This window comes from Engraulis encrasicolus, chromosome 5 (genome assembly GCF_034702125.1).
Source record: "Engraulis encrasicolus isolate BLACKSEA-1 chromosome 5, IST_EnEncr_1.0, whole genome shotgun sequence".
NCBI lineage: Eukaryota > Metazoa > Chordata > Actinopteri > Clupeiformes > Engraulidae > Engraulis > Engraulis encrasicolus.
Genome location: NC_085861.1, coordinates 27,425,623 through 27,438,448, shown reverse-complemented (window position 1 = coordinate 27,438,448; position 12,826 = coordinate 27,425,623). Strand labels below are relative to the sequence as shown.

The window sequence follows — 12,826 nt, the reverse complement described above, 5'->3', positions numbered from 1 at the left end:
TCTGGTCGCAGCCTACCACATCATGTATGTTCGTTTCTTTTCAACAACAAAAAAACTTTTACAAAAAAAGTAATTTGATCAATTTATTTTCACCTGGTATTTTCATTGAAATAATTAATTTTTCATTTACGGTGAAAAAGTTGTGTCAGGAATGTTCCAAGGCCACGGCGACTTTCTTGGTCTAAATGATTGAAAAAGACAGTTTTTTTTATTAGTGCACACAGTAGGTGTAAGACCTAGATCTAGTACGTGAACTATCTATTTATTTCACATTTTACAAAGAAAATGTACAACAACCAAAAAATTCTTACTTGACTCTTCTGATTGCACACTCTGATCGTCCTGGTGGCTTTTGGGTCTCCTCGGTCCTGGCGCTTTACCTTTGCTGGAATGCTTTGGGGACACACAACATACAGGATTAATATAATAATAATAATAATAATAATAATAATAATAATAATAATAATAACAACAATAATAATAATAATAATAATAGCAATAACAACAATAACATTGTTGTACATTTCATATTATTATAATTGTTATTATTGTTGATATTATTATTATAAATAATTCTGAATGAGAAATTGACAAAAACCTTGTGCCATTACCTTCTTGACTTTAATGCTGATCACCTTGCGGTTCTTTAAATGGACAGGGTGTTCTGCCTCATCAGCCAATTTGGGCTTTCTTTCAGATTTAGTAAGCTTAAAGTAGTCAACTTTGGTTGAAGGCAGAAACTTCACCTTCTTTGATCCCTCAGCGTTTGACATGTGAGACTTGCTGGTTGTGGGTTCAGGTGACATATCCATGGACATAGCCATGCCTGGCATGTCGGCACACAGACTGCACACCTCTGAATCTCCATGATGTTGACATGCCCTGTGGAGGCCTGCATCCAAGACATCCATCGAAGGGCAGAGTTTGAGGTCGTGAGGCAGACTTTGTGTCATCTCAACCTCGGCTTCCGAAACTGTGACGACACCAAATGGATGCGATGCAAAGGTCAGCATTTCCTCCACAAGGGTGAGCACAACTCTCTCCATCGCAGCCTCATCCTTGGCGGCCAACAGGGACTCCAGACCTCTGCGGCCCTCTGCGTAGTCACTGAGTCTGCGGCGTGCCGCGAGCACGACCCGCTCAATGGCATCGCAGCCACCGTCGGAGACGTCACACAGCTTCTTGTCATTGCTGATGTTCACCCCAGGGCACTCGGAAAGCGTGGCCAACACCCTCAGGAACAGCTTGGGCGTGAGGTGCTGCCTGTGCGCTTTCTTCTTACACACCTCCAGCATGAGCGTCGAGACGATATCCCACACCGTCTGATAGAAGATTGAGCACTGGCCAGGGGTCGGCTGTGGAGAGCTGCCTATAGATACAGAGCCGCTGAGATTGGATGGCTGACTGGGCACAGGGGTGACCCTCGATTCATTCACAGGGGTGGCCCTCGATTCATTCACAGGGGTGGCCCTCGATTCATTCACAGGAGTCTCACTGCGCGCTCTCACATGGGCATCACTGGTATCCTTCATAGAGATGATATTGTAGGTTTGAGTGGCGATCGCTACAGCCATGTTGGTGACCACCTGTTTTTCCCTGGACCTCAGAGCACTCTGGAGGTTCTCCAACGACCCACACTGCTCCAGCATGTACTTGTAGACCTCCGTGGCAGCCTGGTTCAGCTCAACCAGGGAGAGCTGAGGCCAGTCCTGGCTGGGCATCTCGGCCTCGGGGCTGCCAAACCTTTCTGGGTCCGTGCAGAGCTCCACCATCACCGCGTCCATCAGATCCTCTGCCAGCTCCACGGAGCATGGCGAGATCAGGTCGACCGATCTGAGCGTTACGTCCTCAGAGATGGTGCACGCCTCCTCGGTGACCCAAGATGATGGGGAGCTCAGCCTGCTGGAGGCAAAAGAGCTTGGTCGTGAGTAGGCCGGGTCATTCTTCATACTCCGGATACAGTGGGTCAGCGACTGGCCAAGTGAGGTCACTAGCCTTGCCACCAGTTGCTCCTCAGGTGCAGCAATGGCACGACATAGTTCTTCTCGGCTGCAACAGTAATTAAATGCCAAGTCTTGATAGATAGACCAGGCCACCTGCTCTTCATTGATGTATCTCGATGGGAGGTGCTCAACACCCTCCGCACGTAGCAGATCATGCCAAAACACCTCCAGCTGCGGAAGCAGACTGTCGAAATGCTTTAAAGTGTCTGAATCCAGGCTGGAGAAGGCAGCACCAGGAGTTGTGGATTCATCAGAATGAATATGCACCCACAAGTTGATCAAGATGTCCTTAACTGGTCCTGGCTGGGGAATAATAGCCTTGTCAGTGCATGGGGCCGGGGAAGGGGTTTTGACTTTGTCCCCATTGCCTTGTTGTGGAACAGCACTGGCCTTCGAAGGACTGAGAACTACGCCAGGACCGTCAGCAGCGGCTGGGGTCACAGCTGGTTGGGATTTTCGAAAGTTTTTCCAAAACATACTCAGGGGGTTCAAGAGCGTTCCTGATACAGAGCAGGCTTGTGTCTGAGATCTCCTTGAGCTGTGAAGTTCTTGGCTGGAGCAAACCACATGACGTGCAATGCTGCTCCTGGGTTGACAAATGTGTTCCACACCTGAAATGAAACATTTCAGAGGATGTTTACATTATGTGTCACATTTCTTGCATTAACTTGTATTACCACTGATAAGATAACAAACATGTAAAAGGCTCAAGATCACAGTCCACAGAACTGACTGTATTACATGAAACGAACCCTGTGTGAAAACTTGTATTGGCCATTGATATTATCTTACACAGTAGAGTTTTTTGTTGTTGTTGTTTACATTTCTTTGTTTACTTTTCATCTAGAAATTGCAATTTTAAAATTATGTTAACATCAGACAAACAGAGAAAGAGAAAAAGAAAAAGAAAAAGAAAATGGAAATTCACCATAGGGGTGGGCGATATGGCAAAAATGTTGTACCACGATTTTTTAACATGAAATCACGATATCGATTTTTTATCACGATCTTCCATCCAAAAAATAAAAACAACAAAAAACAACTTTCATATACTTGCAATTTGTAATTTGCAGTCAATAAAATGTTAACACACTGATGATACTCTCATAAAGTGTACAAGTGGAATACAATAATGTAAAGAATAAAGTGAAGACAACAACACAAGTGAGAAAACGTCACTCTGATACTGATAATAAACATCCTCACTGCAAGACGATCTATACGATTTCTCGACTTTGGCAGATTCGAGACGATATTTTACTCAATATCGCGATCCACGATATAATATTGTCATATCGCCCACCCCTAATTCACCATCAACTTTAAGTGTTGCCTACCTTGAACCACAGAAGCCTGCCCAGTACCCAGATGTAATAATCTCTTTCAAGTCATGTTTAGCATTGATGATGCAACAATGGAGCCTCAGTGATGTCAGACAAGGGGTCCATTCCATTTTTTTTTTTTAATTGTGTAAAATGTGTAAAAGTGCCTAAAAAGGCATTTATGTTTTCAAATAAACAGCCCTATATCAATTTAATTTGCAGTAGGGCAGTTTAATGTTCCCCTATACTCATTGTTTATGTTCTTGCAATTATACTGGTTCCAGCAATTATACTGGTTACAGATTGATCAAATTGCCCTATACCTTTTGATTTGATGTTGGTGTGAATGTTATCTCTTTTCTCTCAATGTTTCAACATTGATTTTTGTGTTTTTCAGTCTTGTCCATCTCACCCTATTATTTGTCACATCAATTTAATATTCACACAATTTAGTGCCATATAAGGAATGTCTAAATAAGCCATTACAGCCTCATAATTATGAATACAATCATGTTGCATGTAAGTTATTGAACACTCACACAAGTCAGCTCTCAGCTGGACAAAATACATACCTCCTAGGTCTGCATCAGCACTGTATGGACGGCCGTCCATTCCAGACTTATATGCTGTGACATTTCTCCTTTCATTCCCAGAGGTGGCACTCTGGGGCCTACTCCTACGAGGTGACACTGTCTGAGGCCCACTGCTACGAGTTGTCGCTGTCCGAAGCCTGCTCCTTCGAGGTGACACAGTGGTGCCAGAAGACAGTAATCCCCGTTCAGTAAGGAATTCTGAGCCAAGCATGCACTTGTCTATTACTTTGCTCACAAGTGTCCCAATGGTGAGCTTGATCAGACACATCCTGGCAGGTGAGCAGCAGGCAAAGATGTTGCCACTGCCTACAGCATCGGTCAGCTGCTCTGTAAATTCAGGATAAAAACCTTCATATGGGGTTTGCATTGAACTGCCATGGCATCTCCAGTTACTCAGGGAAGCTGAGAGAGAGGCCAGACACAGTGGGGACAGTTCTTCCACAGTAAATCTCTGTACACAGAGATCTCCTCTGTTGGTGTTGGGACCTGGTGGGGTTTTCTCGTTGAAGGTTGGATCTGCTAGATACATGTTGCCTTCTTTCTTTATTTTCAAGTTTTCCATCTGGTCACCACAGGTGTCTGTTATCAGTGGCCCGGCAGACTTCGAGCGAGTTTCAGGGATGACAGCATTGCTGATGTGGGCATTCAAAGGCTGTGTCAATTGAAACCTGGAGTGTGTCTTTTTGGCAAAAATGCTGTGGTCCCTGCGATCCTTGTATGTATGTTCTGACGAAGAGGCAACCACAGAATCAGGAAGTTCTTGTCCAAAAACTGTCACTGGCTCACTGCAGACATTCTGTATGCCTCCTACACATCTGTGTACACTGGTTGTGTCTCTGGCAGATCGGTCTACACTGGCTGTGTCCCTGGCAAGGGAAGCAATGCCTGTTGGTTTTTGGTCACCCTCCGACTGGTTTGTGATAAACTGTGCCAATTTGGTCTCAATATCGAGGTTAATGGACTGCAGGACAAGTTCAGCCTTTAGGGTGATTGGACTCGCATGGATAGCATTGTTGTTGTAGACAGATGATGATACATCACATATAGCTTTGATCAATTTGCTCAGTTTTGCTTCCCAACCATGACAGTCATAAGGTGCCCCACGACAGGATGCATCAATCAAAGACTGCCATATAATCATGACAATGTCACTGGTCAAGGACGACAGGTCGTCGTCCGTGACTCTGAGGTCGTTCTGGCAAGTCAGTGCATTTTTAGAGGAGTCACATTTAGTGGGATTGAAGCTGTGGAGAGCACACTCAAGGGCGGCCTTGACGGGCTGCTGAGCTGCCTTTTCAAACTGCATCTTGACATTTTCCATCACGCTGGCAGTTTTTAGCGACTCCTCCTCGTGCTGCAGTGACTCACACCCTCGCGAGCGCGAGCGCTCAGTCACACTGCTTTTCATTTCGGCAGCCTGAGTCAGAAACTGCCATTTTGGCGCACACATGTTACTCAGCTTGTCCAAGGCCATATCAACGTACTCACAGAGAATGGCTTTCTCCTCACATGCATCACTATTACTAAAGTGCAGCCGATCGAGCTGACCTTTCATGTCCAAGAAGATCTGGTGAGAAATCTTCACCGCTTCGTCATGCACACTGAGGTTCTCTGAAGATCTCTTCGATGTGCTGAAAGAGTACGGTGTGCCAGAGTATTCGGTCTCTGGGGACCGTTGGTTTCTCATCTGATCTATTATGTCCATGACCATGTCATCGGCATATAGTGCAAACTCCTCTTTGGGAGCTTGGGCGATGTCTGAAAGTGATCTAACAGTCGGCCCTACTGGGAGTTTGGTGCTGGCACTAGTGCTGGCACTTGCACCTCTCTGAGCCGACTCATTGTGCTCTTTCCATCCAGCTAAGACACAGTCCTCAACTATCCTTTTAATCCTGGCTGAAGATGCTGATGTTGATGATGAGAGCGTTGCCGATGACACTGCAGATGATGACCTGTTTGTGTTTGTCTTTGAAATGGCTTCAATGGCTTCTTCAGCAACGAGCGTGCTGATCTTTTCTAGAATGTCATCTACTGATTCGGCATAGACGAGATTCCTGAGTGTTGTGCCAGAGAGTTTGCATTCGGTGGAGAAATGCTTCAGCTTGGGAGACTCCTCTTGGTTGCAACAGGTATTTCCCTGTTGCGTGTTTCTGGCAGGTGCAGCATTCACACACGGGTGTTCTCCACAGGCCTCAGCATTGCCCCTTTGTGTTTTGGAATTTGCCAGTGAATCAGGCAGCTGGGTGAAGGATGATGTGCATGCTCTCTCGCCAGCGCAACACCCCTCCTGTGTGCTGGCCGTTGTAGATTGAAAAGCACAACAGCGCTCATTACTGACACTATGCCCAGAGTCAGACTCAACTTCGTCATCAGCGGCGGAGGAGGAGGACCCTCTGGCTTTTATGTGTTTCATCACCTCGTGCGTGGCGTGCCAGATGACCCTCTCAGCTTTTTGCCTCAGATCGTCCTGCGGCCCGCTCTCCCCACCAGAGAGCGATTGGGCCTTTTCACTTTTGACAGTCTCTTCATTAGGCTGATGTATAGGATCGGGGGACGACTGGGGGGCCTCTGTGTCGCTCCTGAGATGCTGGTCTATGTCACCATCACATTGGGTAACCTCAGTGCGGCTGACGTGATCATGATGATGATGATGATGATGAGTAGTGGTTTTGTCCGTAGAGCCAGTTTGTGGAGCGGGCAAATGTTTCTGCATGAACTGCTGCATGACTGGGACAATGGTGCTGACCATGCCGCTGATCATTACATTCACAGGTGTTTCTTCAGGGTGGTCCTCCATGGCATTCTGCATTCAGAAGACAAAAGAAAGCACTTTGACACATTTATGAATCTATTCATTAGGTATTACTGTATACTGAACCAAATGTACTGACACTATTCCCAAGCCAATAGTATTTACTTTCACAATGTCTCTGTGGTTTACTCACATGTATTTTGTTTTTCTCATGATTCAGCATCTGTTCACTGAAAAAAAACAAAGACATGTTCCTGCTATTAAGGTTAATAAATGAGCACAAATATGGCAATGGCTGTGCAGTGTCTAAGAACCACACAACAACGTTTAGTGATGAGTGTCGGTGTGCTTCATTTAACCTGCGTTGCGGCATGGAGAGGGCGGAAGATGAATCTCCATAACTGCCTTCATGTTTCGACAAAAAACTAGTCTTCGCTGTAACTGGAGGAATGGGGATTGCAGTATTGGACCTGGTGCCTGAAAAAGAATTGTAGAGCAGAGAACTGCCCTTTTGTTGACTATCACAAAATCATGACCTGCATACTGTATGAATGCCTATCAATTGTTTGTTGACTTTATGGCAATGCAATCAAAAATGTCTACAACTTTGGTTTGATGAACTACACTGAGCACTAATTTAGGATCAATTAAGTATGTCTGTCTATCTGTCTCACTGTCAGTCAATCTATCTGTGTATAATGGAGTGTTTGTTCAAGGCACTTACGTGCATTATCTCTGGATTTGAGTCTGTATTTGTCTCCTTGCCCTGGCCAGGACATACGGCCATTGCAGTAGACAGACTCTACAGCACTCTAGACAACAAAATGTCAGTTTGCAGTTTGAGGGTCAGTCTCTCGCAATATTGTGAATATGATACAGCATCGATATTAAAAATTTACATACCTTCCTTTTTCTGCGTGGCAGTGGAGATAGCCTTTTCAGTGTTGGCCTCCTCATCAAGACTGCTGGTTGGCCAGCTTGAGAAAAAAAAACAATTCATATAATTGAAATGTGAATGAAAACTACAATTTATCCATTCTGTATGATCTGCATTAGGACTGAAGACTAGCCTAGCGCAGCCAGACCCGGTCGCTAGGGGCGTCTAGATTTCTAGGCTAACTGAAGACATCACACAGATAAGAATCTAGTTCACATGGCTCAATATTGCAGGGTTTTTCTTCTTTTTTTCTTGTAAAAACAAGAGAAGAGTCACATTTCAAGACACTGTGCCTTTGTCGAAATGAAACTATCATTTATTACTGGAGTGGATGAGCATGTAGGTATAGATTGGACTCCAGTTTTCACTTCATAATGCTTACCATGACCTTGCGAGAGAGGTGTAGATCCACTGCCTCTGAAGTCATCACCCAATACTCTGGCTCTGAGACTTGCATGTGATTCGTACCAATTCTACTGGAGCAAATAAAACAAAGTTAGAATTTACAGTCAATTACATACAATTACAATAATTACAATTACAATACAATCGAATACAATAGAGTCAATTACAATAATGACATACATTTTGGAATAGAGTGAGTGGTGAAGAACGGTGAATTGTAAACCATGCAAGGTTCAGGTGAAGAGAGCTCTCTGACAGTATACTGTTTCTGCACAATATGTGACAGTGAAAGTGCTATTGTCATCGGGTTCAAGTCAAACTACTACCTCCCGTCCTTTTCTTTTGCCTGTAGCCTCTTGCCTCAGTGTCACCCCGCCTCTACAGGGAAATCAAAAATGTTTCCCCGCTGTCAACCTAGCCAGAACAACTTTTGAGGTTTTCCCCCATTCAATATCCCAATTGAAAATGATAAACTTGTCTTTTTAAACTATTTTTTTTGTGCGAGACTAAGTAGAAGTTCCATAATCAATGACGTCAAGAGGCCACGAGCAACAAGAAAGGACACAAGGCACTAGTTTGACTTGTACCCACTGCACCACAGCACAGCAAACAGCTGCATTGCTTTCAGGGCCGGGCCAGATGGCAAGGCGTCACCGTCACCTGTCGTGCTCCCCGCCAGCGGCGTTCCAGCCTCATCTCCCGCTGCACCTCATGCGTTACCTCCTCCACCATGCTGCGCCAGCGCATCCTGTCCTCCTACAAACACCAGAACATGGCTCAGTCAGCGTGTGTGTGTGTCTGTGTATGTGTGTGTTTTTTTTAAAGTGGTGATTAAAAAGCACATGCACAATAAGTGTGGTACAGTCTGAACAAAAACAAAGAAACGACATATGCTTATTTGCTCTTCACTGACTTAGAGCAACTTTACTGAATGTGAATGGGGTATGGTAAGCCAAGTTTATTTGTACAGTATACAGTAGAACAGAAAAAGCACTTTGATGTCCTTGATTTAAAAAAAAAGCAAGAAAAAAAAGCAAAGGACAAAAACAAGGTGTGAATTTCTTTTTTTGTTTGCGTGTATTCCTGTGTGTGTAACAGAAAAGTCTCCTTTACAATACAAAATCGGCAAAGGCAAGTCACTTACTTCATCAGTGTAGAGAGGCCTGAGTCGTCTGTTCCCTTTTGCACGCTTCAACTTGCCATTACCGCTGCTCTGTGTCCTCCTCGGCCTACAGGTAACAAATAGGTCAACCACCGTAGGTAAACCTCAAGAGGCAACCGATAAACCCCACCGTTTCACATGGTGTTCTGTGGCTATGAATCATCTCTCAAAGGCTCCACTGATTTACCTTTGGTGTTGTGATGATCACACAGCACACACACACAATGCACTTAACAAAATTGCACATCTGGTTAAGCCAATGTTTTGAACAGGGTACTATGGTCAGTGGGGGGACTGGGAATTCCAGGTAGAGCCCTGCACTCCCACAGGACCAGACACAAAGCAGTGTGGTGCTGGACACACTTTGAAAGTTCATTGTCGGCACGGGCGGGAGCAAGCAGTAATGAACTGTAGCCCCAGGAACTAACAATTTTTGCGGTAACACTTTACTTAAAGCCAACATTATAAGTGCATTTATAACAAATTATAATGCACATTATAATTACTTACAACGTATTATGACTACACTCATAATGCTTCATGATGCTTTATATTAACAGTTATGAATAACTATGAATCTAGCTTATAATGCTTTATAAATCCAAGGGTGTCATGAGTGCTCATGACTGGCTATAAACAACAGGCTGCCTGATGGGGCTTATAGTACATCATGAGTACCTATACCCCTCTATGCACAGACCTGGATGATATACTGTCATAAGGGCTCATACGATGCTATAATGTTTAATGTGAGATCATAAGTCGTCAATGTGTGTGCTCTAAGTAAAGTGAAGTTCATATGGATGCATCTATAATGCACTGTATAATGCACATCTATAATGCATCATAATGTACTGTAAGCCCCATCAGGCAGCCTGTAGTTTATATCCAGTCATGAGCACTCATAATACCTTTGGATTTAAAAAGTATTATAAGCTAGATTCATGGTTATTCATTACTGTTAACATAAAGCATCATGAAAAATCATCGGTGTAGTCGTAATGTGTTGTAAGTAATTATAATGTGCATTATAATTTGTTATAAATGCGCTCATAATGCGCTATATGGGCTTCATAGAAAGTGTTACCGTGTTATCATATATACGTTGTTGTGGTCATTTTATTAAGCATTTTGCAGATGTGGTCTAGTTTTCAGTTTGTGGTCTGTGGAGAGAGCTCAGCTAAACTCAGTATGTATAACGTAATTACACAGCCAATGAAAAGAACTTTTGAGAAAAATGATGTGAATGTCCGCATTTATCTGGATTTACAGGCAGGAGCAGGACAAATTTTGGCAGGCGTGGGCGAGACTACAAACTACAATGCTCTGCAGGAGAAGGACAGAATTCCCAACATCCTCATGACACAATACGTGTCACGACACAGAGGTCATGATGGCCACACATATGCATTGTTGTTTTTCTTAGCATAGCAACAGAATGCCAGAAATTATGCAGTGCAGTTACAATGCTCATTAAGTGATCATTTATTACTACAACTAATATTACTACTGAATAAGAGTGTGGACTTCTTTCTACTGACTAGGCTGAGTATTAGCAAAGACCTGTAGTTTATACGCATCACAATACAAGGGCCATGACACGTGTCATAAAGCGCTCCAATAGTATATTGTCATGATGATGTTTTGCGCACCGGTCAGGATACATCAGTCACACAAGACGACAAAGGAAAATCCTCGTCATTCACTCCCCAGTCCCCACTTATCCAGCTGTCGCTGTCCACACTCAATTAGTTTTGGGTAGGGTGCGCACATCCAAAAACACTTGTTGCAGGTGCCAGACAAAAGTCAGACAGTTGAAAAAGGTAGGTCTGCACACTGCCAATCAGCTCCAAAAATAAACATTATTATTTAAAAAGCAACGTTTCGATCACGCTGGATCTTCATCAGGCATGTCTGCCTGGGCCCACAACCCACACCCTTGGCTTTAAAACAGTTTAAGACACTGAGACCAGGGGTCCACAACAAAAGGTTGGTACAAAATCACATCTAAGTACAGAACAAATACTGTAGATATAAGCGTGTGGTTAAATGTATGTTGCAATAAGGAGAGGGTCCTTGGATTTTGTTTTTCTCCATGAGGGGTCTCCTGTCCAAAAACGTTTCAGAACCCTCGACCTAGACTCCCTATGTAGCGTCCCCACATAATTAACTGACCTATGCTCTACAGTTCAACCTCACCTGTCTGCATCCTTCCTCTGCAGCTCCTGACCGTGTGTGTGTAAATACTCAATGAAGTCAGGCACAGAGATGTCAGAGGAGATTCTCCCCTCCTGCTGGATCAGGAGTATACGTCGCACCAAGGCTCTCTAACAGCATGCAAAAAAAGACACACTATTGGTGGTGGAGTTCCATTCAGGGTGAGTTATTCCAGACCGTTTAGGTACTAAGTGCATCAGGTGTGGATATAAAAACTTACCTAATAAAAGGTTAAAAAGAGTCACCAGCCAGTCAAAAATATTTGTGTGAAATTCACCGGCTAGCTTTGCTCTTAGTCTATATGCCAGTATTTGGTTGGTGCTCATTTCCATTCTGTGTGTGTGTGTGTGTAAGTCTAACTTCCATTGACTTTTCTATTTCCACTAAGCTTACCTGTGCGGTACCTTAATACGATGGTCAAAGTGTCAACATATTTTTTATTGATTAGTGTAAACAACAAAAATAACCTGCTCCATCTTAAACCTCTGATCCAACTCCAGCTGTAATTCTCTCAGGTAGTTCTTGTATGTCCTAAATTCTTTAAGGTTGCATGTGACCTAGCAAATGGCAGACATGCAGAAAGAAATAACACATGATATAATAAATTAACTTATTTGTGTTTTAAAATGACTATTAGCCTTGCAGTTCTACAGATGTGCTTACTCTGTCATGCTTAGTGATGAATCCATCCTCAAGGAGATGTTTATGAATGTCTTTGCGGTACATGTAGTTCTTTAGATAAGGATCATGAAGGCAGTTGTAAGTGGTGCTTAATTTGTAGCCATTTGGGTCTGTGAGATCAAAGTGGCCCCTTGGAAGCACAAGCTGAAAATAAGGTTTCATTCATAGACTTAAGCTTAGATGGTATGGACATGGACTGTACATGGACATATCTATGCATGGACAAGGACTTTGTAGGCTACCTTTGAAAACTCCCACAAAAAATGGCAATGCTGACGTCAGGCCTTATCCCAAAGAAGAAGGGCATCTGGAGCCTAGGACCTATTTTCACAATAACATCACCTACCTTTTCGCATAGGTGGTTGGTATGAAAAACATAATGTCGTCCGGAGTTGCCATAAGTAGAGGAAGACCGTGAAGACTCGGCCTGATCCATAACCTTTTAGGTCACAGCAATAAGAATGACAATATTCACACGAGAGGCTAAGTTGCATAGCAAACCATTTTCAATGTGTAAACAACTCGAAGAGAGCAGCTGGGATACGCTCCGTGTCATTGAACGTTTGCAAAAAAAAAGCAACAACAAAAAAACTTACAACAGTGGGAATTGGTCTTGTCAAATAACAAAAACGCCTCCGACAACGTCTCAAGTTTATAGATATTTGACTCGACGACACACAAAGTAGCACAGGCCATGAAAAACACAGCACTATTTTAGCATAGCACTTGTGATTTCAAAATCCAATTCACACGC

The 12,826-nt window shown here is 43.6% G+C and overlaps 1 protein-coding gene across 1 annotated transcript; it reads right to left on the bottom strand.

The window, feature by feature from the left end:
- Positions 1-69: 69 nt before the first annotated feature.
- LOC134449210 (uncharacterized) lies at positions 70-12,784 on the bottom strand. The gene is made up of 16 exons (XM_063199042.1): positions 12,669-12,784; positions 12,419-12,511; positions 12,055-12,216; positions 11,859-11,948; positions 11,374-11,501; positions 9,157-9,241; positions 8,673-8,768; positions 7,990-8,080; positions 7,574-7,647; positions 7,395-7,482; positions 7,030-7,147; positions 6,864-6,900; positions 3,898-6,721; positions 612-2,614; positions 312-393; positions 70-181 (listed from the first exon to the last, which is right to left on the bottom strand). The coding sequence occupies exons 2-16, from the start codon at positions 12,506-12,508 to the stop codon at positions 123-125; spliced, it is 6,027 nt and encodes a 2,008-aa protein (XP_063055112.1). The 5' UTR covers positions 12,509-12,511; positions 12,669-12,784; the 3' UTR covers positions 70-122.
- Between the last annotated feature and the right edge of the window lie 42 nt (positions 12,785-12,826).

What these genes read in the sequence shown, in the direction of transcription:
- LOC134449210 (XM_063199042.1), bottom strand. Translation starts at nt 12,508, where the DNA reads ATGGATCAGGCCGAGTCTTCACGGTCTTCCTCTACTTATGGCAACTCC. An exon ending in TCATCACTAAGCATGACAGA is followed by an intron (nt 11,949 to 12,054) that starts GTAAGCACATCT and finishes GCCATTTGCTAG; the next exon opens with GTCACATGCAACCTTAAAGA. An exon ending in TGCCACGCAGAAAAAGGAAG is followed by an intron (nt 7,483 to 7,573) that starts GTATGTAAATTT and finishes TTTGTTGTCTAG; the next exon opens with AGTGCTGTAGAGTCTGTCTA.